The sequence below is a fragment of the Dermacentor silvarum genome, chromosome 1, assembly GCF_013339745.2.
Source record: "Dermacentor silvarum isolate Dsil-2018 chromosome 1, BIME_Dsil_1.4, whole genome shotgun sequence".
Lineage (NCBI taxonomy): Eukaryota > Metazoa > Arthropoda > Arachnida > Ixodida > Ixodidae > Dermacentor > Dermacentor silvarum.
The window spans coordinates 396,960,809-396,985,215 of record NC_051154.1 but is presented as its reverse complement, the minus strand read 5'-3'; the positions used below and the strand labels follow the sequence as shown (position 1 = coordinate 396,985,215).

The 24,407-nt window shown below is 43.7% G+C and overlaps 1 protein-coding gene across 1 annotated transcript in view; it reads right to left on the bottom strand.

Moving 5' to 3' along the window:
* Positions 1-3,084: 3,084 nt before the first annotated feature.
* Positions 3,085-24,407, bottom strand: part of LOC119454553 (uncharacterized) — a 490,192-nt gene continuing 468,869 nt past the window's right edge. Inside the window, exons 6-14 of the mRNA XM_049663451.1 lie at positions 12,123-12,191; positions 10,141-10,209; positions 9,146-9,214; positions 8,147-8,215; positions 7,153-7,221; positions 6,160-6,228; positions 5,169-5,237; positions 4,175-4,243; positions 3,085-3,249 (exon numbers count right to left, since the gene is read on the bottom strand). Coding sequence (XP_049519408.1) covers positions 3,094-3,249; positions 4,175-4,243; positions 5,169-5,237; positions 6,160-6,228; positions 7,153-7,221; positions 8,147-8,215; positions 9,146-9,214; positions 10,141-10,209; positions 12,123-12,191 — 708 coding nt within the window. The 3' untranslated portion in view covers positions 3,085-3,093. The remainder of the gene's footprint in view (positions 3,250-4,174; positions 4,244-5,168; positions 5,238-6,159; positions 6,229-7,152; positions 7,222-8,146; positions 8,216-9,145; positions 9,215-10,140; positions 10,210-12,122; positions 12,192-24,407) is intronic.

Genomic DNA, 24,407 nt, shown 5'->3' with positions numbered 1-24,407 from the left:
TTTCGGCATTTCAATCCCATAGAAATGCGGCTGCCGTGGCCAGGATTTGACCCCGCGACCTCCCATGCAAAGTGTTTAAACACATCCTTTTTCACATGTTGTAAACGTTTTAGAATTGAACTCATTCTTTAACTCCTGTAAACATGGTTTAAGAAAAATATTTTCTTGTGAAGCCCAACTATACTATCTTTTACTGATTCAGGTATTTGGAAATGTTGATTCTGGTTTCGATACTGAATGCATTTTTCTCGACTCCGCTAAAGCATTTACACAGCTTCTTATGACTTACTTTTTATAAAGCTTAATGAATTACAATTTGACCAAAATGCTCTTGCTTGGAATAAAAGCTTTCTACAAGGTCGTTCACAGTATGCAGTTGCGAACAATTCTTCCTCTTGTGCACCTGCAACACCTGGGGTTCCACAAGGGCCTGCCTTTGGGCCCCTGCTCTCATTATTATTAACGACTTACCAGATAGTTCACTTCTGTTATATTATTTGCAGACGATTGTGTAATCTACCACAATATTACTAGCCCTGATGACTCTAGCAAACTACAAATAACCTTGACAGAATTTCTGTGGTGTATTATCTGGCGCATGAATTAACATTAACAAGACTAAATAAATCTATGCATGTATCTCGTTTAACAGCAATACTAACACACTTCTTTATTTCATCAATCGTACCACACTAGAAAGGACTCCTACAAGTATCTTGTGCTTTAGATGACCAATAACCATACATGGAGCGTATACTGTGAACACGTGATTAACGAATAGTGCCCTAGACTATACCTACGCTGTAACTTTGAATCTGTACCACGTGAACATAAACTAACCTTCTACAAAGCACTTGTTCGCTCTAAAGTAGAGTATGCCGAAGCAAACTACTCTAATAAAACTCACCCAAAGTGTTCAATATCGTGCTTCTCGTTTTATACTGTCTAATTATTTTTGTTACGCCAGTGTTAGGCCTCTGAAACTTACTCTTAGTCTACCTGAATTCTCCACCTCTCGTAAATGTGTACGTCTGTGTCATAAGACCTACAATTTCAACCCCACTCTAAATGGACAACTTTTCACACGCCCGTCATACATATCATCCCGCTGTGATCACAAAGGTAAGGTTCTTCGTTTTTCTGGGGTTTTGCGTGCCAAAACAAGTTATGCTAATGAGGCACGCCGTAGTGGAGGGCTCCGGATTAATTTTGACCACCTGGGGTTCTTTAACGTACACTACAGCGCAAGTACACAGGCGTTTTTGCATTTCGCTTCCATCGAAATGCGGCCACCGCGGCCGGGATTCGATTCCGCGATCTCGTGCTCAACAGCGCAACGCCTCAGCTGGCTGAGGCACCGCCGCGGGTAAGCGTAAAGTTGGTGTACCGTCTTGTCATAGAAACTTGTGCCAGGATTCCTTTATTCCACGAACAAGTCTGGATTGGAACCACCTGCACGCTTACATCGCCGCTATTCCAGACAATGCAAGCTTCAGAAGAGCCATAAACAACTTGTGTTAAAAGTTTATGGCTGCACATGTATGTGTTTGTTGTTCATGTATTCCACTACTTTCTTCGAGCCAGGAAATTATATTATATAAATAAAGCTTCTGCGACCGTGAAAGCCATGTGTGCACGTGGCCGTCGTCATGAATGCACACGAACATCTTTGCAAACTACATATATGCACGGACTAGCGCACCTGTCTGCATCATGATGGCAACAGGCTCAGAAAACTCACTTTTGAGGAGCACATGCTTTTGTCTGACTGGCATCTGTCGTTGCAGTGACACATGTGGCAGCGGCTTCCTGGGGCTCGTAGGCTCGATCACCTGCACAGGGCCCCATCAACATGACATACCGCATTTACTCCGTCCTAACATGCCCTTGATTACAATGCACACCCGATTACTATGGCGAGAAATAAAAAAATGGAGTGCCCTTGAGTGTTAAATTTGTATGAGTGAAAATCTTGTGTTCTCACTTCGAGAATGAAAACTTATTGCATCTGAGGCATAATGGACAGGGTATCCCTCGGGACGCTGTCGGAGGCCTCCGTATTAGTACTACTGTACGAACTACCCAGAGCATGCCATGCTCGGTGCCCTTCACGGCATTGAAATACCTAATTTCTTAAATGCATTGCAAACAATGGCAGCGTAATGAAGTAATATATTTATCAAACTAAAAATATCTGGCACACACTGCAGCGCACTTATGTGACTGGTTTGTAGCAGTGGAATATCGTTGCTACGATTCTGCAGAATACGTTTTTCAGGATAATACGTATCTTTTTCTTTTCCCGATAATACGATTTGGTTGGATAATACGTTGGAGGATAATATTTTTGGATGATACGCTTTCTTTTCCGGTTCACATGAAGATCGTATCAACGAGATTCCACTGTATATAAAAAAAACTCACCGAGCCTGCCACATGGCAAAGAGCTGCGAACACAAGGGGAGGAGTGCTGTGTTTCGCTGCAATACCCGACTTGGTGTTGAACTTCCGCCAACTTGACCAAGTTTCCCTACTATTCTCTGGTACCGCTTCACAATGAAAAAAGAAAAAAAAGGGAAGAAAGAAAAGACGACATAAATGTATAGCTCACGACTTGAGAATTTTTCTGCTTTGTACATATAATTACTCTATCAATAAATAACTCATTGGAATATTCACAAATCACCATCCTACCACCTACTCATTCATGCGTTGGAATGAAATGCATTGAAGCGTATTTGTGTTCGTGGGGATATGAAACTTATATCGTTTCGCCGAGAATTGCGTCCCCAACTTTCGGTTTCTTCTGTACTTTATTTACGCGTATTCTTTGTATAGAAGTCCGACTGTATTAGGAAGTTTTTCACTAATAGCGAGGACAAATTACAACATTAGGTCAAGCAAACAGACAGAGCAACCAACCTGCTCAAAGTAGAATAGGGAAATGATCTGCCCGAAAAACAGCACCAGACGATGCATGACATACAAGAAACGGCAGACATGAGTGCTTCCATCAACTGACAGCTTACTAAAAGGCCACACCTGTACGTCTACATCTTTTCCCACAAGTTCTTTTCCCACAACTTTTCGAAGTCACCAAGCATCAGCTGGACCAGCCAACAGTATTGCACGTCGTGACGCTTCTAAAGCATCAAAATGACAAAACCAACAGAAATCTACCTGCAGGCGTTGCTGGTTTCCTGGTGACGAAGGTACTGTGTTGTGTTCTTCGAAAATATGTTGCCAGAACTGCATGAGCAACAAAAAGAGAAACAGTGCTCTGTTACACAAGACGTCTCCTAGTTGCATGCGACAGACGCACACTGCAGTATCAATCTCAAACCGTTACATCTGAAGTGCAGCTTGTTGGCCGATATTTGACAAGCAGCAGCGATAACTAGAGTAGGACGAAGAAAAGAGCATCACAACACAGCACTTGTGTTGCGAACCTTTTCACTTAATCCTCCTATAGTTAGCGAATCTGCTTGTCTAATATGAACTTCCGCCAACTTGACCAAGTTTCCCTACTGCTCTCTGGTACCGCTTCACAATGAAAAAAGAAAAAAAAGGGAAGAAAGAAAAGACGACATAAATGTATAGCTCACGTCTTAAGAATTTTTCTGCTTTGTACATATAATTACTCTATGAATAAATAACTCATCGGAATATTCACAAATCACCATCCTACCACCTACTCATTCATGCGTTGGAATGAAATGCATTGAAGCGTATTTGTGATCGTGGGGATATGAAACTTATATCGTTTCGCCGAGAATTGCGTCCCGAACTTTCGGTTTCTTCTGTACTTTATTTACCCGTGTTCTTTGTATAGAAGTCCGACTGTATTAGGAAGTTTTTCACTAATAGCGAGGACAAATTACAACATTAGGTCAAGCAAACAGACAGAGCAACCAACCTGCTCAAAGTAGATTAGGGAAATGATATGCCCGAAAAACAGCACCAGACGATGCATGACATACAAGAAACGGCAGACATGAGTGCTTCCATCAACTGACAGCTTACTAAAAGGCCACACCTGTACGTCTACATCTTTTCCCACAAGTTTTTTTCCCACAACTTTTCGAAGTCACCAAGCATCAGCTGGACCAGCCAACAGTATTGTACGTCGTGACGCTTCTAAAGCATCAAAGTGACAAAACCAACAGAAATCTACCTGCAGGCATTGCTGGTTTCGTGGTGACGAAGGTACTGTGTTGGGTTCCTCGAAAATAGGTTGCCAGAACTGCGTGATCAACAAAAAGACAAACAGTGCTCTGTTACACAAGACGTCTCCTAGTTGCATGCGACAGACGCACACTGCAGTATCAATCTCAAACCGTTACATCTGAAGTGCAGCTTGTTGGCCGATATTTGACAAGCAGCAGCGACAACTTGAGTAGGACGAAGAAAAGAGCATAACAACACAGCATTCGTGTTGCGACCCTTTTTACTTCATCCTTCTATAGTTAGCGAATCTGCTTGTCTAATATGAACTTCCGCCAACTTGACCAAGTTTCCCTACTACTCTCTGGTACCGCTTCACAATGAAAAAAGAAAAAAAGGAAGAAAGAAAAGACGACATAAACTTATAGCTCACGTCTTGAAGAATTTTTCTGCTTTGTACATATAATTACTCTATCAATAAATAACTCATTGGAATATTCACAAATCACCATCCTACCACCTACTCATTCATGCGTTGGAATGAAATGCATTGAAGCGTATTTGTGATCGTGGGGATATGAAACTTATATCGTTTCGCCGAGAATTGCGTCCCGAACTTTCGGTTTCTTCTGTACTTTATTTACCCGTGTTCTTTGTATAGAAGTCCGACTGTATTAGGAAGTTTTTCACTAATAGCGAGGACAAATTACAACATTAGGTCAAGCAAACAGACAGAGCAACCAACCTGCTCAAAGCAGATTTGTGGAAATGATATGCCCGAAAAACAGCACCAGACGATGCATGACATACAAGAAACTGGCAGACATGAGTGCTTCCATCAACTGACAGCTTACTAAAAGGCCACACCTGTACGTCTACATCTTTTCCACAAGTTCTTTTCCCACAACTTTTCGAAGTCACCAAGCATCAGCTGGACCAGCCAACAGTATTGTACGTCGTGACGCTTCTAAAGCATCAAAGTGACAAAACCAACAGAAATCTACCTGCAGGCGTTGCTGGTTTCGTGGTGACGAAGGTACTGTGTTGGGTTCTTCGAAAATAGGTTGCCAGAACTGCATGAGCAACAAAAAGAAAACAGTGCTCTGTTACACAAGACGTCTCCTAGTTGCATGCGACAGACGCACACTGCAGTATCAATCTCAAACCGTTACATCTGAAGTGCAGCTTGTTGGCCGATATTTGACAAGCAGCAGCGACAACTTGAGTAGGACGAAGAAAAGAGCATCACAACACAGCATTCGTGTTGCGACCCTTTTTACTTCATCTTTCTATAGTTGGCGAATCTGCTTGTCTAATATGAACTTCCGCCAACTTGACCAAGTTTCCCTACTATTCTCTGGTACCGCTTCACAATGAAAAAAGAAAAAAAAGGGAAGAAAGAAAAGACGACATAAATGTATAGCTCACGACTTGAGAATTTTTCTGCTTTGTACATATAATTACTCTATCAATAAATAACTCATTGGAATATTCACAAATCACCATCCTACCACCTACTCATTCATGCGTTGGAATGAAATGCATTGAAGCGTATTTGTGATCGTGGGGATATGAAACTTATATCGTTTCGCCGAGAATTGCGTCCCGAACTTTCGGTTTCTTCTGTACTTTATTTACCCGTGTTCTTTGTATAGAAGTCCGACTGTATTAGGAAGTTTTTCACTAATAGCGAGGACAAATTACAACATTAGGTCAAGCAAACAGACAGAGCAACCAACCTGCTCAAAGTAGATTGGGGAAATGATCTGCCCGAAAAACAGCACCAGACGATGCATGACATACAAGAAACGGCAGACATGAGTGCTTCCATCAACTGACAGCTTACTAAAAGGCCACACCTGTACGTCTACATCTTTTCACAAGTTCTTTTCCCACAACTTTTCGAAGTCACCAAGCATCAGCTGGACCAGCCAACAGTATTGCACGTCGTGACGCTTCTAAAGCATCAAAATGACAAAACCAACAGAAATCTACCTGCAGGCGTTGCTGGTTTCCTGGTGACGAAGGTACTGTGTTGTGTTCTTCAAAAACATGTTGCCAGAACTGCATGAGCAACAAAAAGAGAAACAGTGCTCTGTTACACAAGACGTCTCCTAGTTGCATGCGACAGACGCACACTGCAGTATCAATCTCAAACCGTTACATCTGAAGTGCAGCTTGTTGGTCGATATTTGACAAGCAGCAGCGATAACTAGAGTAGGACGAAGAAAAGAGCCTCACAACACAGCACTTGTGTTGCGAACCTTTTCACTTAATCCTCCTATAGTTAGCGAATCTGCTTGTCTAATATGAACTTCCGCCAACTTGACCAAGTTTCCCTACTACTCTCTGGTACCGCTTCAACATTGAAAAAAGAAAAAAAAGGGAAGAAAGAAAAGACGACATAAATGTATAGCTCACGACTTGAGAATTTTTCTGCTTTCTACATATAATTACTCTATGAATAAATAACTCATTGGAATATTCACAAATCACCATCCTACCACCTACTCATTCATGCGTTGGAATGAAATGCATTGAAGCGTATTTGTGATCGTGGGGATATGAAACTTATATCGTTTCGCCGAGAATTGCGTCCCGAACTTTCGGTTTCTTCTGTACTTTATTTACCCGTGTTCTTTGTATAGAAGTCCGACTGTATTAGGAAGTTTTTCACTAATAGCGAGGACAAATTACAACATTAGGTCAAGCAAACAGACAGAGCAACCAACCTGCTCAAAGTAGATTGGGGAAATGATCTGCCCGAAAAACAGCACCAGACGATGCATGACATACAAGAAACGGCAGACATGAGTGCTTCCATCAACTGACAGCTTACTAAAAGGCCACACCTGTACGTCTACATCTTTTCACAAGTTCTTTTCCCACAACTTTTCGAAGTCACCAAGCATCAGCTGGACCAGCCAACAGTATTGCACGTCGTGACGCTTCTAAAGCATCAAAATGACAAAACCAACAGAAATCTACCTGCAGGCGTTGCTGGTTTCCTGGTGACGAAGGTACTGTGTTGTGTTCTTCAAAAACATGTTGCCAGAACTGCATGAGCAACAAAAAGAGAAACAGTGCTCTGTTACACAAGACGTCTCCTAGTTGCATGCGACAGACGCACACTGCAGTATCAATCTCAAACCGTTACATCTGAAGTGCAGCTTGTTGGTCGATATTTGACAAGCAGCAGCGATAACTAGAGTAGGACGAAGAAAAGAGCCTCACAACACAGCACTTGTGTTGCGAACCTTTTCACTTAATCCTCCTATAGTTAGCGCATCGGCTTGTCTAATATGAACTTCCGCCAACTTGACCAAGTTTCCCTACTATTCTCTGGTACCGCTTCACAATGAAAAAAGAAAAAAAAGGGAAGAAAGAAAAGACGACATAAATGTATAGCTCACGACTTGAGAATTTTTCTGCTTTGTACATATAATTACTCTATCAATAAATAACTCATTGGAATATTCACAAATCACCATCCTACCACCTACTCATTCATGCGTTGGAATGAAATGCATTGAAGCGTATTTGTGTTCGTGGGGATATGAAACTTATATCGTTTCGCCGAGAATTGCGTCCCCAACTTTCGGTTTCTTCTGTACTTTATTTACCCGTGTTCTTTGTATAGAAGTCCGACTGTATTAGGAAGTTTTTCACTAATAGCGAGGACAAATTACAACATTAGGTCAAGCAAACAGACAGAGCAACCAACCTGCTCAAAGTAGATTAGGGAAATGATATGCCCGAAAAACAGCACCAGACGATGCATGACATACAAGAAACGGCAGGCATGAGTGCTTCCATCAACTGACAGCTTACTAAAAGGCCACACCTGTACGTGTACATCTTTTCCCACAAGTTTTTTTCCCACAACTTTTCGAAGTCACCAAGCATCAGCTGGACCAGCCAACAGTATTGTACGTCGTGACGCTTCTAAAGCATCAAAATGACAAAACCAACAGAAATCTACCTGCAGGCGTTGCTGGTTTCGTGGTGACGAAGGTACTGTGTTGTGGTCTTCGAAAATAGGTTGCCAGAACTGCATGAGCAACAAAAAGAGAAACAGTGCTCTGTTACACAAGACGTCTCCTAGTTGCATGCGACAGACGCACACTGCAGTATCAATCTCAAACCGTTACATCTGAAGTGCAGCTTGTTGGCCGATATTTGACAAGCAGCAGCGATAACTAGAGTAGGACGAAGAAAAGAGCATCACAACACAGCACTTGTGTTGCGAACCTTTTCACTTAATCCTCCTATAGTTAGCGCATCTGCTTGTCTAATATGAACTTCCGCCAACTTGACCAAGTTTCCCTACTACTCTCTGGTACCGCTTCAACATTGAAAAAAGAAAAAAAGGAAAGCAAGAAAAGAGACGGACATAAATGTATAGCTCACGTCTTGAGAATTTTTCTGCTTTGTACATATAGTTACTCTATGAATAAATAACTCATTGGAATATTCACAAATCACCATCCTACCACCTACTCATTCATGCGTTGGAATGAAATGCATTGAAGCGTATTTGTGATCGTGGGGATATGAAACTTATATCGTTTCGCCGAGAATTGCGTCCCCGAACTTTCGGTTTCTTCTGTACTTTATTTACGCGTGTTCTTTGTATAGAAGTCCGACTGTATTAGGAAGTTTTTCACTAATAGCGAGGACAAATTACAACATTAGGTCAAGCAAACAGACAGAGCAACCAACCTGCTCAAAGTAGATTAGGGAAATGATATGCCCGAAAAACAGCACCAGACGATGCATGACATACAAGAAACGGCAGACATGAGTGCTTCCATCAACTGACAGCTTACTAAAAGGCCACACCTGTAAGTCTACATCTTTTCCCACAAGTTTTTTTTTCCACAACTTTTCGAAGTCACCAAGCATCAGCTGGACCAGCCAACAGTATTGCACGTCGTGACGCTTCTAAAGCATCAAAATGACAAAACCAACAGAAATCTACCTGCAGGCGTTGCTGGTTTCCTGGTGACGAAGGTACTGTGTTGTGTTCTTCAAAAACATGTTGCCAGAACTGCATGAGCAACAAAAAGAGAAACAGTGCTCTGTTACACAAGACGTCTCCTAGTTGCATGCGACAGACGCACACTGCAGTATCAATCTCAAACCGTTACATCTGAAGTGCAGCTTGTTGGTCGATATTTGACAAGCAGCAGCGATAACTAGAGTAGGACGAAGAAAAGAGCCTCACAACACAGCACTTGTGTTGCGAACCTTTTCACTTAATCCTCCTATAGTTAGCGCATCTGCTTGTCTAATATGAACTTCCGCCAACTTGACCAAGTTTCCCTACTATTCTCTGGTACCGCTTCACAATGAAAAAAGAAAAAAAAGGGAAGAAAGAAAAGACGACATAAATGTATAGCTCACGACTTGAGAATTTTTCTGCTTTGTACATATAATTACTCTATGAATAAATAACTCATTGGAATATTCACAAATCACCATCCTACCACCTACTCATTCATGCGTTGGAATGAAATGCATTGAAGCGTATTTGTGATCGTGGGGGTATGAAACTTATATCGTTTCGCCGAGAATTGCGTCCCGAACTTTTGGTTTCTTCTGTACTTTATTTACCCGTGTTCTTTGTATAGAAGTCCGACTGTATTAGGAAGTTTTTCACTAATAGCGAGGACAAATTACAACATTAGGTCAAGCAAACAGACAGAGCAACCAACCTGCTCAAAGCAGATTTGTGGAAATGATCTGCCCGATAAAACAGCACCAGACGATGCATGACATACAAGAAATGGCAGACATGAGTGCTTCCATCAACTGACAGCTTACTAAAAGGCCACACCTGTAAGTCTACATCTTTTCCCACAAGTTTTTTTTCCACAACTTTTGAAGTCACCAAGCATCAGCTCGACCAGCCAACAGTATTGTACGTCGTGACGCTTCTAAAGCATCAAAGTGACAAAACCAACAGAAATCTACCTGCAGGCATTGCTGGTTTCGTGGTGACGAAGGTACTGTGTTGGGTTCCTCGAAAATAGGTTGCCAGAACTGCGTGATCAACAAAAAGAGAAACAGTGCTCTGTTACACAAGACGTCTCCTAGTTGCATGCGACAGACGCACACTGCAGTATCAATCTCAAACCGTTACATCTGAAGTGCAGCTTGTTGGCCGATATTTGACAAGCAGCAGCGACAACTTGAGTAGGACGAAGAAAAGAGCATAACACAGCATTCGTGTTGCGACCCTTTTTACTTCATCCTTCTATAGTTGGCGAATCTGCTTGTCTAATATGAACTTCCGCCAACTTGACCAAGTTTCCCTACTACTCTCTGGTACCGCTTCAACATTGAAAAAAGAAAAAAAGGAAAGCAAGAAAAGAGGACATAAAACTATAGTTCATCTCTTGAAAATTTTTCTGCTTTGTACATATAGTTACTCTATGATTAAATAACTCATTGGAATATTCACAAATCACCATCCTACCACCTACTCATTCATGCGTTGGAATGAAATGCATTGAAGCGTATTTGTGTTCGTGGGGATATGAAACTTATATCGTTTCGCCGAGAATTGCGTCCCCAACTTTCGGTTTCTTCTGTACTTTATTTACGCGTATTCTTTGTATAGAAGTCCGACTGTATTAGGAAGTTTTTCACTAATAGCGAGGACAAATTACAACATTAGGTCAAGCAAACAGACAGAGCAACCAACCTGCTCAAAGTAGATTGGGGAAATGATCTGCCCGAAAAACAGCACCAGACGATGCATGACATACAAGAAACGGCAGACATGAGTGCTTCCATCAACTGACAGCTTACTAAAAGGCCACACCTGTACGTGTACATCTTTTCCCACAAGTTTTTTTCCCACAACTTTTCGAAGTCACCAAGCATCAGCTGGACCAGCCAACAGTATTGTACGTCGTGACGCTTCTAAAGCATCAAAATGACAAAACCGACAGAAATCTACCTGCAGGCGTTGCTGGTTTCATGGTGACGAAGGTACTGTGTTGTGGTCTTCGAAAATAGGTTGCCAGAACTGCATGAGCAACAAAAAGAGAAACAGTGCTCTGTTACACAAGACGTCTCCTAGTTGCACGCGACAGACGCACACTGCAGTATCAATCTCAAACCGTTACATCTGAAGTGCAGCTTGTTGGCCGATATTTGACAAGCAGCAGCGACAACTTGAGTAGGACGAAGAAAAGAGCATAACACAGCATTCGTGTTGCGACCCTTTTTACTTCATCCTTCTATAGTTGGCGAATCTCCTTGTCTAATATGAACTTCCGCCAACTTGACCAAGTTTCCCTACTACTTTCTGGTACCGCTTCAACATTGAAAAAAGAAAAAAAGTAAAGCAAGAAAAGAGGACATAAAACTAAAGTTCATCTCTTGAAAATTTTTCTGCTTTGTACATATAGTTACTCTATGATTAAATAACTCATTGGAATATTCACAAATCACCATCCTACCACCTACTCATTCATGCGTTGGAATGAAATGCATTGAAGCGTATTTGTGATCGTGGGGATATGAAACTTATATCGTTCCGCCGAGAATTGCGTCCCGAACTTTCGGTTTCTTCTGTACTTTATTTACGCGTGTTCTTTGTATAGAAGTCCGACTGTATTAGGAAGTTTTTCACTAATAGCGAGGACAAATTACAACATTAGGTCAAGCAAACAGACAGAGCAACCAACCTGCTCAAAGCAGATTTGTGGAAAAAATCTGCCCGAAAAACAGCACCAGACGATGCATGACATACAAGAAACGGCAGACATGAGTGCTTCCATCAACTGACAGCTTACTAAAAGGCCACACCTGTACGTCTACATCTTTTCCACAAGTTTTTTTCCCACAACTTTTCGAAGTCACCAAGCATCAGCTGGACCAGCCAACAGTATTGTACGTCGTGACGCTTCTAAAGCATCAAAATGACAAAACCGACAGAAATCTACCTGCAGGCGTTGCTGGTTTCGTGGTGACGAAGGTACTGTGTTGTGGTCTTCGAAAATAGGTTGCCAGAACTGCATGAGCAACAAAAAGAGAAACAGTGCTCTGTTACACAAGACGTCTCCTAGTTGCATGCGACAGACGCACACTGCAGTATCAATCTCAAACCGTTACATCTGAAGTGCAGCTTGTTGGCCGATATTTGACAAGCAGCAGCGACAACTTGAGTAGGACGAAGAAAAGAGCATAACACAGCATTCGTGTTGCGACCCTTTTACTTCATCTTTCTATAGTTGGCGAATCTGCTTGTCTAATATGAACTTCCGCCAACTTGACCAAGTTTCCCTACTACTCTCTGGTACCGCTTCACAATGAAAAAAGAAAAAAAAGGGAAGAAAGAAAAGACGACATAAATGTATAGCTCACGACTTGAGAATTTTTCTGCTTTGTACATATAATTACTCTATGAATAAATAACTCATTGGAATATTCACAAATCACCATCCTACCACCTACTCATTCATGCGTTGGAATGAAATGCATTGAAGCGTATTTGTGATCGTGGGGATATGAAACTTATATCGTTTCGCCGAGAATTGCGTCCCGAACTTTCGGTTTCTTCTGTACTTTATTTACCCGTGTTCTTTGTATAGAAGTCCGACTGTATTAGGAAGTTTTTCACTAATAGCGAGGACAAATTACAACATTAGGTCAAGCAAACAGACAGAGCAACCAACCTGCTCAAAGCAGATTTGTGGAAAAGATCTGCCCATAAAACAGCACCAGACGAGTAATGACAGACAAGAAATGGCAGACATGAGTGCTTCCATCAACTGACAGCTTACTAAAAGGCCACACCTGTAAGTCTACATCTTTTCCCACAAGTTTTTTTTTCCACAACTTTTGAAGTCACCAAGCATCAGCTCGACCAGCCAACAGTATTGTACGTCGTGACGCTTCTAAAGCATCAAAGTGACAAAACCAACAGAAATCTACCTGCAGGCGTTGCTGGTTTCGTGGTGACGAAGGTACTGTGTTGTGGTTCCTCGAAAATAGGTTGCCAGAACTGCATGAGCAACAAAAAGAGAAACAGTGCTCTGTTACACAAGACGTCTCCTAGTTGCATGCGACAGACGCACACTGCAGTATCAATCTCAAACCGTTACATCTGAAGTGCAGCTTGTTGGCCGATATTTGACAAGCAGCAGCGATCAACTTAGAGTAGGACGAAGAAAAGTGCACCGCAACACAGCGCTTATGTTGCGATCATTCTTCTTCATCGTCCTCCGAAAGCGCCCCCTCATTCCTGTAGAGCAAACTGCTCGACGAAAAGGGTCAATATTTAAGGTACACTTGTAATAATGAGAGTGTCTGCTCGTGTTGCATCGAGAATGCTCCAGAGATGCACAGTACGCTTGCTGCATCGTAGGTGCTTGCAAATTTCTAGAGACGCACATACCGACTGCACACGTATGTGCTCATACTATATATATACCGTTAAGACTCGTGTAACGGCCGCACCGCCAACTTGGCAGCCCAAAATTTGGAGAAAGAAATTTCCAACGAAGAAGCAATCGCGTTCGCTGTCCTGATGCCGCGCGTGAGCATCAGGGAATGTTTTACTCGCTGCGTACTTCCCCATGCCACTACTATATCGCGGGAACCAGACCGCACACAAGTCACCGACTGCTCTGCCACTATTTTGACCAAAATGTTCGGCCCTTTGTAAGAGCCGCACCTCGTCAAAATCGTGGGAAACAAAGTGCGGCCCTTACACGCGTCTATACTGTACATTTGTAAACTAGTAGAGTTGGACTGTGGCTGAAAGGCAAGAAAGACGAAGAGCAAGAGTAAAGCTAATGTTCGAGTGACCATTTTTGTCTATGCCCACGACTTACTTCTCCCCATCACACTCAAGTCAACAGGATAAAGACCTGTCAGCCAGCTCCTTGGCCTTTACCGATGAAATGAAGGAGACTTCATTCCTTCTCAGGCCACTCGTCAGAGAAACCATTTTGAGCGTTTGTTCTTTTTGAGATGAACAGCATTGAATTGCATCGGCAACGGATGAACAGATTACATTTGAACTTCAAACTGCTTTGCTACCTCCGAACACCCTTCAGAACATAAGTTATCAACTCGCTGCCACTGAATCATCCGCACTGAATGTCACACAGTGCCAACTAAGAGAAGTGTATGTCCTAAACAGCTTCCTACTAGCCACAGAAGAAACTTCTGACATCGGAGAAGACACAAAAACTCAAGCACTATGGTAGCTGCCTACTCCTTAGCACTACTTGCATAACAAGCTGAAGACATGTGGCAAGCGAAATGGTACATCAACAGCTACTACAGAATACCCCAGAAAGTAAATAAATGGGACAACTGTGCCGCGATAGCTCAACGGTAAGAGCATCTTACGCGTAATGCGAAGACTTGGGATCGTTCTCCACGTGCGACAAGTTGTTCTTTCATCCACTTTAATTTCCATTAACAATCATTTCCTTAATTTAATTTGTGAGTACAAGTAAATTCCCCCGATGTTGTCATTGGTGTCTATGTTTGTTGGCTTCCTATAATATGATTATTAAAATCAGGCCCCTCGGTTCCCTTTCTCCTCCTTCATTACATAACGAGGGTCTCGAATCCGACAACATTGAAGCCTTCAGGTAGCATGTGTGGGTTTATTGACCGGTTGTCTCCACCCTAAATGATCACGTACTCGTGATGCCTGCGGCAGAAAGGATGTTCCACATCCGCCGCCAAGGTTTGTGAGTGGTGGCGCTGGCTAACACTCCCACGATTAGTTCTAGTTGTAAAACATAAATACCCCAGAAAGTGGATGGGAAAATGGCGCCGCGGTAGCTCAATGGTAAGAGCATGGCACGCGTAATGCGAAGACATGGGATCGTTCCCCACCTGCGGCAAGTTGTTTTTTCATCCGCTTTAGTTTCTAGTAATTTATAATTTCTTTAATTCAATTACTGAGTACAAGTAATTTCTCCTATGTTGTCTTTGGTGTCTATGTTTGTTGGCTTCCTTTGCTATGATTAATAAAATCGGGCCCCTCGGTTCCCTTTCTTATCGTTTGTGAAGGTTGTAAGACTAGGCATGAGCAACTTTAGTGATAGAATGGCATGGCAATATAACCCGCATTCTAGCGCATGTCATACAGCAAGGCGTGGCATATACATATACCTAAATATATACGGAAATTCCCGCTAGCGAGAGGCCGGCGCCGGACGCTGACACCAGATTTTCTGCGACACGAGGCCCTTAAGGCTATCGCGCTGAAAACAAAATGTCAGGCGATATCCTTTGGGAATGTAGTAACCAGACAATCTGACTATGCGAAAACAGTCAAATTGTAGTTCCCTTTTGTGTAAGGATATCTCATGGCCATGTACAGCATTGAGTAATTGAGGCACGATCTGTTCACTATGCAAATTTTGTTGCGTTCACATGTGCTGCCCGAAAGGTATTACTGTCAAAATATCTGACTTAGTAGTCCTCGTATACTGCTTTCCTATTTTCCCTGTACTGCTCTGAAGACTGCACTGCTACGCACGTCACAGAAGCCATTGACATTGTTCCAGTATGCTGGCTTGCTCCAGACCGTTCAGTGCTCCTGGACACTACCGTCCCTGAAGGAAGTTTCGATCCAAAGGCTTCACCTGGTAGAATATTGGCGTGGCTTGCAGCTCAAGGCACTCCCCGTTGGTGTGCTACGTGCCAACTCCGCCCGCAATCTCTCGCGCACGGGCCGGTAAGCAAGCCTACAGGTGTCAAGAGAAAGTGCACCAGTCAGTAAGTATCTCGGCACAATAAGCTATGTGATCTGCCCAGTTGCACTTGAGCGCCCCCGACCTGGGGTATCAGTATACACACATTCCCTGACGTATTAGGCATACAATCACTCCCGGTTGGAATTGTCGCGTCCATAGCCAGTGAGCTTTCCTTCGAGAGATTCAACGTTTAACTTCGCCTGGTAATAGCTGTAATGATACTGAGCAAGAACGGAGAGGGTAAACGTTGGGACTTTTTAATTTAGGAACCAAATTTTCTCTTGCTAGCAAGAACCGCGATTACCGACCGCCCGAAGAGTTGGTGTCAAAGGACGCATTGGACGCTCGCATAATTTTATGGCGGTTCATGCCATAAGGAAAGTCTGGCGTACGCGGTGCATGTATGTGCAGCATGAAGCTTGTTGCTCCTTAATCCGTAAAACACAGACTGTGAAAGTGAGAGCACGAGGGCGTGTGGGTGAAAAATCTGACAAACATAGGGTGGGCCTCTGCTGTGCGCCGTTCACTCTTGACGCCTCCACTTCATCGACGTGAAGAGCAAAGCAAAAACAAACTACAGCGTAGAGACCAGGAAACAGTTAAGCCTAGTTTGCTGTCGCTTAATAAATCGCGAGGCGCTGCTGCCGAAACACTGCGACGCTGCTGTGTCGCTGTGCCGGACTTCTTGGACTCGCGGGCGATTGATTCACATTTAGTCCGCAAAGACAAGTGGCGCTCCCATCGCTGGCGCTACCCGCGCATTATCCCGCTGCTGCTGCCTTCTGCTTGTTGACGGTGGTAGTGGTTTTCGTATTGCAAAGCAATCTTGTGGTTGAAAATTAATCGCAAAAACTCAGAGAAGTGAATTTGTTTAAAAAATAAATGTTCACTTACTCCTGCTCTGTTTTACGTGACGTCTAAAACGACGCATTTAGACATACTAATATATACCATAATGTTCCATTCAGTTATTCTTGTATGAAACTCTATGCTATATAATCACGGACAACTTTTCTTGGCTATGAAGCGAAGGATACGGAACCCCAGGGCGCCTATTTCACGGCTGGAAGTATATAGTCTCGCCGTTTTGTTCACGGTTTCTTACGTAGGAAATTAGAAACACTATAATTTTGTTTTTTACAGAAACTAATTCGAAACGATAAATAACATTCACAAGTCAGCTATAAGTGATTCCAAAACTGCCATTAATAATTACTCGAGAGGAAGAATCTCAAAAACCTCTCAAAATCCTCCAAAACTACCCCGAAAACCGGGTGGACGCGGAACTGATCTGGGTACCGGCCCACTCTGGGAACCCTGGGAACGAGGCAGCTCACAGTATGGCTCGAGGATCTATCGGCCGAGCCGTGATCAACGACTCGAGCCCGGAACGCACAAAGGAAGCTCTCATCAGTTACCGGGAAATCACCCAGTACTTTAAGTTTGCAAAACAAACGCTAGCGCCACCTCACAAAAGTCTTACCAAAGCTCAAGACGATAAATGGAGACAACTCCAAACCAATACTCATCCAAACCCGGTCCGAATGCACCACATCAACCCAGACGAATTCAAACCCGATTGCTCGAAATGTGGTCAGACAGCTACAATGGAACACCTTTTGGAACTGCCGCGCAGACCCCCCACCTGAAGAACTCCAGAAGCTTCATAAGAATGGATAGTTGGGCGAGTTGGTACGGTAACATATTCTTGATATAAGCGCGAAGAAGACACGGACGGAGGCGGAAGAAGACAGGACGAGCGCTAACTCACAACTAAATCTTTATTGGGAATAACAAACATATATATAAGTGATTGCGAAAACCGTAGCAAAGAAAACATCACATGGTCAAAAGGATAGCAGTTACCAGACAAATCTAATCAGGAAATGGTGAAGCCGCTAAAATTTAAACAAGAAAAAAGAAAGAAGAACTCTACTTCGCACTGACGCACGTGCTGAGCAAATATTGAAATTCACTTTGTGACATGATAATGATGCCTGGCTAACACAAGTTTCTCCTAGTCTTTTAATGTGAAATGCCTCAATGATTTCGCGTGTAGTTTGGCATTTATGTCTAGAAAGGACTTTTGTGTCCTCAAACAATGGCCTACAACCGCACGTAAACAATGCGAGGCTAGATGAGAAGCGTTGGGATTGTTAAGGGAATGCTGATGTTCATTTAGTCTAATATTGAGGCATCTGGCGCTCTGTCCAATAACTTTACCGCACTTGAGTGGAATGTGATAGACTATGCCTGTGTCACAATGTGTTAAAGGGGACACGTGCCTAACGCCACAATCATTTTTCTTCTTTTTACTCCCCCCCCGCTCAAGTTTCCTTTTTATGATAGGGCACATCCTTGACAACTTACGGGGAGCCGAAAAAACCGTATTGACGTCGTACCTACTGGCTACATTCCGTAAACCATGTGACAACTTGTGCACATAGGGCACCACTGCAAACCGTTCTTTTTCTGTTTTTCTTGCTGTTTTTTGCAGCACCCTTGACCCATTTGAAAGCTTTTCGCAGGTTAGGGATAACAATGTGCTGGATATCCAGCTTTCTTTAGCCTATCTAGCTGTTGCGAAAAACTTTGTTGCTACAGTGTGTACATGACTAGCGATAGCGGACCTAAGCTGAATAAACAATCCCCTGTTTTACAAGTTTCGAATGGCAAGAAGAAAATCAAGTAGTGGTTTTTGCCCTTGGCGAATAGCACAACAGACATGTTCCTTTTGGAACGTGAGGCATAGATCTAAAAACTGCAAAGTATTATTCTGGATAAGCTCAAGCGTGAAACCCAGGCCCCCACCACATTCTTTAAACACTTTTCTTTCAGAAGCTTGTAGGCTCGCAAAAGTGGGAGACCCTGCTGGCCAGCTCTGATCCGGAAGTACAAGTCCGGGTACAAGCCCAAGAGGTCGCCTTCAGCACAGATGAGGGCCATCTGGTGGGTCGCAGAACCCATCACTCCCAGTACCGAGAATAAAGTTTTATGACTGACCGACTACCAAGTTCAAGCTAGATAAAGCCAAGTTCAACCTAGCTACTACCAGGAGACGCAGTCGATCGGCCAGCTTCGTGGTGACTCGAGCTTTGCGCGGCCTAGTGCAAGCTTTGCCTCCCCGTTAAGACGACAGAAGTGAAATTAAACGCTGGAAGGATTAGCGGCCACGCAGGCAGCTGTGGAAGAAGACGACGACGCTCGAGCCAATGCTGATGATGATAGTTTTGTGAAACGCGCACGGGATCAGTGACACGACCGCGTACCGAGCGCAAGCTCTAACTGAGGGGCACCAACGATCCAGCTGCGGAAGAAGCCGACGACGCTCGATCCAATGCTGATGATGATAATTTCGTGAAACTCACGCTTTTTCAAACTGGCTTAAGCAGCTTCGCTGGTTAAGCCACACCGTTTAAGCTGTTTAAAAAAATTTCTACGTTACGGCGTGGTTGTAAGAACAGGTCTGTACATGTTCGCAGAGCAGCAAATTTAACCAACCATATATACAAGAAGAACAAGGTTCACAACAACATGACACATACCTTTAAAATAAAAAATAATATAACCGGGGAAAAACAAACAGCCATGACAGGAGACAGCTTTTTACTGTAGGGTACTTGCACCGTGACGAATCATTCCTCAAACATGTTAAGAATGCACCACGGGATGATTGCAACGACAGGTTCGTAGAGCAACAAATGCGAGAAAGGCAGGGTTTACGAGAGAGCTTAGCATGAGAGGTGTGTACACAAGTTGTAACAAATATGCGACAACAAGTATGCGTTAATATCACTCGTGCTAGGCAAATTGTAATAGAATGACACATCAGCAACTAGAAAATTGTTTCGGGCGAAGCTTGCGCACGTGTGTCGGGTGTGCGAACAGCTATTCTGACGACGTGGCACAAACTATGCGATGATAGACGGGCTGTTGCTTCTGTGGACAATGGGACAACAGATCTCCATTTCGTGGACGAAATGGTTAATGTATGTATGTATAAATCAGCATGCTGGTTTTGTCGTTGACTTGGACCAGCGCCTCCTGTATTTTTTCCATGGCAGTGCAATCTCCCGCTCTGCAATGGGAGCCGCTGGTCCGCCTTAGTTCAGTGAGTTGCCGCGATGTGACGCTACCCAGAGGGTACGACTGCTTGCGTCACGCGTGCGTTTGAGCCACTGAGCGCGCGCCGCTGCCATTCCCGAGGAGATGCGGTAGATGCTTCAGGCGTCTGTCAGGATTACTTCCTCCGACTTCCGTCGTGAGGCGCCACCCAGTGGGTACTCTCCCCCGCGATTATAAAGCAGGCGCGAGCGCTAGCCGACGGGAGGGAGTCGGAAAGGGTAATCGGAGAGGGTGGTGAACCGATGGATCGGCCGCATCTGGCTGCATTCAAAAAATAGAGGAGACGCTGCTCAGACGAACTCTAGGTTAAGGTACGAAAGACAGCATTTGTGACCTGTTCAATGCACAGCGTCGTAAATGATTGTGTGAAACAGTGCGCAAAACAGTGCGCAAACGGAATTCGCGGCTGCTTAGGCTTTTTCTTTTTTTTTTTTTTACTTTTAAAAGGCAGCTCCAATAAACCCGTTCCAGCGGCGAGCGTCGGCGTAGCCGAGTAAAAGAGCGCAACAGCGAAGGATGAAAAAGCAACGCGGATCGCAGTGGGGAATGAAAGCCGGCAATAGCGAAGAGAGCGGGAGGGGAAGCACATGGCGAAAGCGTGAGAAGGAAAGCGTAGTGCCGCGCAGGACGTGTCCTGCGACGATCGCTACGAGATTGCGCCAGGGTATTGCGCGTCGTCTGCTGACTTCTTTGTCTCTTCGGCCACTGCTTTTCATTCGCTAACAAATGTTACAACGTCATCCCTCGATGCATGACGCGCCCCTATGTATAGAAAGGTTCTCGAATGTTATCGATAGTTCTATCCTTTGGCTGTTGTCCCCGAAGCTTTTTTGTAATCTGATTATATGCGTGAAGCGAATTGTGTAGCACTTTCTCAAATCCACGCCGGCGCCAGCGATTACGCTTGAACATGTTCGACGAGTCACGCATAAAAGCCGACGCGCTTGAACCGCAGATCATATTTCCGACGATCGCCGACTCTACTCGCTGCTACCGTTGTGCTTGAGTGTTACTTCTTTTGCTGGACGCAAGTTCGCCCAAAATAAAGGCGGTGCTGGCTGCTGACGTCAGTATTTCCGCGCGCAGTAACACTGTACGTACTTTCACGAGAGGTACGTTACGTGGTTTACAGTAAACACGAATATATGAGCGTACATAGACCCTGCGTACGTAGTACACAATACGTAACGCTGCAAAGGCCTTTTGTACCACCTTCTTGATTTTTAACTCAGTTTCAAAACTGTGTCGATCTGCATTGTTAGTGTCACGTGACAATATAATGATAATACAAATAGTGTCAGACAGTTATTTCTTAACAGGGTGATTCCAGGTAAGATCGAACAAAGGATGGCTGGTCGACCTTTTAAATTTAGTTCAAAATTTTATATATTGTTGCCTGAGGAGTGGAAAGAAGATCCGCAATTGGTTTTGCTGCCAAAAAATTTTTCGAAACCCGCGAATCAATAATGACGAAGAGGTGGAGTGCCGCGCTTGCCTGCTCTGCTGTTTTGGCCACTTTGGTTATGAATTACAAAATATATTAAAGGTAGCTGAAATTTCTTGAAATAAATATATGCAGTATTGCTTGTGGTTCGTTATTTATGGTTTTTGGGTAGTGTAGATGTTTTTATAAAAAACCTCAAAATCGGCCCAGGAAACGTTTGTCTACTTTTCAGGTCCTTATCTCAAAACAGGCTTGTGGTAGAGCGGCAACAATTCCGCATTACGTTCTAAGCATACTTATTTACCAAACTACTAAAGCTTATATTTATATACCTTTTCAATAAAGAGATACTATCGGGCTAACTTCAAGAAAACATCCATCAATGAACATTTCTGATGACAATTTAAAAAGAAACACCAATTTTGATATTTATTAAACTTTGCCCTCTTATTCTCCTCCACATCAGCTTTCATAATAATTAAAAACATATTGCATAATTTTGTTCCATTCGTAGTTACAGCCCGTCGAATGAGACCCTTACGCAAGGATAGGCAATTGTTGTAGATCCGACTTCTTGCCCGCTAAGTGTTTAGAATGCAGGCAGGATTGTATTTCTGTTTCTTGAAACGCCAGTAGTACCGAAAAAGGTGGAACGTATGAACGTGGCACCCCAGTGGCAAATCAAGATGTAGAATGCCAAGGGAAACAAAAGCAAAACTATCGGTAACCGGATGCGCGCGCCCATCTCAGATGACGGCAGCAGACTGCCTGAGCCATAGAGTTTCTCACTTTATTACCTAGAGGGAAAACTGGCGCTGCGGCGCTGTGGTATCCGTGGGAATGCCGGTATAATGTGCCTTCGGATTGGCATCCTTCTTGGAGAGCCAGAACGCCTTGAAGACGCGCCTGGCTAGCACCGTTCCGTATGCCACAAAGATTCATTTCCTGCTAAAATAGCACGTAAAAAACTGCTTTACCTGTATTATTACACAAAAACATGTTTTGTTTAATTTTGAGGACTTACTATTGGATGCACAATTATATGAAACGTAAAAAGTATCAGCTGCCCGCTAAAGTTCGGGGGCAGACGACAAGATTATCGCTTGCCTAAGAACAACTTGTCGTCTGTTCTTGCTTTTCTTCGCTTCATTCGGCATTGTAGGTGAATAAACTTTATTGACATATGTAATATGGGTGAATGAAAGCCTTTTATGTAGATGTTACTTTAAGAACGCATTATTTGTGTAGCCATATCCACGTTTTAGGCGAAGCCTCGTACAACATCAGCCAACACAAGCCTCGCAGACACATATCCCGTCATTCCCATGAGGGCACGGCGCCCTTTAAGAAACTCGCATAGACGGTGGCGCCAGTTTAGCCTCTAGGTGTTATAGTGGGAAACTCTGGCCTGAACAGCAGATGGCCTGACAGGAGATAGCCTGAATCGATCTGCTGTTCACACTTTCATTCGACACCGATAGTGCTTGCGCTTTGCTCTTGCTCTACTGTTCCTGTGCGTCTCATGGCGGCAAAGTATAGCTCCGAGCGAGTGTATTGTGCAGACTACCTTTCTAAGCACAAGAAGCTCATTGAAAAGAAGCGACATTTTCGCACAGTTACCGACGAAGACGTTAACACTTTGGAGCAACTTTTAACATCCGAAACATCAGTAACTGCCAAAGAGAAGGACTACTTGTGCTACCCGTGCTTTCGCTACTTCTGCAATGAAATATCCTCACGGAACACAGTTGAGCGATGACATTTTATGCACCCTGAAGCAGAAATCGACTCCGTCAACCAGATCATTGCGACTACCTGCGTGTCCCCTTTGAAGCGTCCAGGCGCAGTGAGAAGTCGGGACAGGCCTACTTACATCAAAAGAAAACAAAGTGAGGTGCAGAAGGTGGTAGCGGAAAATGTTCGCAACAAGATACGCCGGGCGTACAACCAATGTGATGCATCGGGAAATTCAGCCGAAGGAAAGTGCTCCTTCTGCGAGCAGTGGATCGAAAGCTTTCGGCAAGCCTATCGACGACACCCCAGGAACGTTATCAACTTCTCACTCTCCTGCCATCAACACTAGCTAAACATGAGATTGAGAAGCTTATTCGTGAAGCATCGATGTATGAAATAAACAAGTCCAGGAAATTGAAAGAAAATCACGGTGTGTGGTACCGACCGGATCATTTCACCAGGCACAAGGTGAACCCTGCGTGCGTACCTGCGGCACGTGAGTACTACACGAAGGACGAATTGGAATGCTCGAGACAAAGCTCTAACAGAAAGGATGTCTTGTCGGTTAAGATCGATGGAGAAAAAGTATTAGTAACAAAGCGTTTCATGACCAGATCTATTAGAGAGGCATTCCGCATATACAAAGACGACCATCCTGATTATGGCATTGGCCTATCAAAATTCTACACCTTGCGACCGCGCTGGGTAAAATGTTATCCCCAGCATGATGTGTAGGTTTGTGTCATTTGCGCCAACTATAAACTTTGCCTTGCCGCTCTTGAGAACATTACTGGCCACACAATAAATTCTGACGACCTTCACTCAGCATTCATTTGCATTCCGTTATCAGCATATTGCCCTTTAGGCGAATGCAATCAGTACTGGAGGAACTTAATATCCCAGAAGACGAAGAAATACTGATAGCGACGTGTAAGTCCTATAGTGTATAGCGACGCGTAAGTCCAATAGTAAGTCCTCAAAATTAAACAAAACATGTTTTTGTGTAATAATAAAGGTGAAGCCGTTTTTTACGTGCTATTTCAGCAGGAAATGAATCTTTGTGACAGACGGAACGGTGCTAGCCAGGCGCGTCTTCAAGGCGTTCTGGCTCTCCAAGAAGGATGCCAATCCGAAGGCACAATATACCGGCATTCCCACGGATACCACAGCGCCGCAGCGCCAGTTTTCCCTCTAGGTAATAA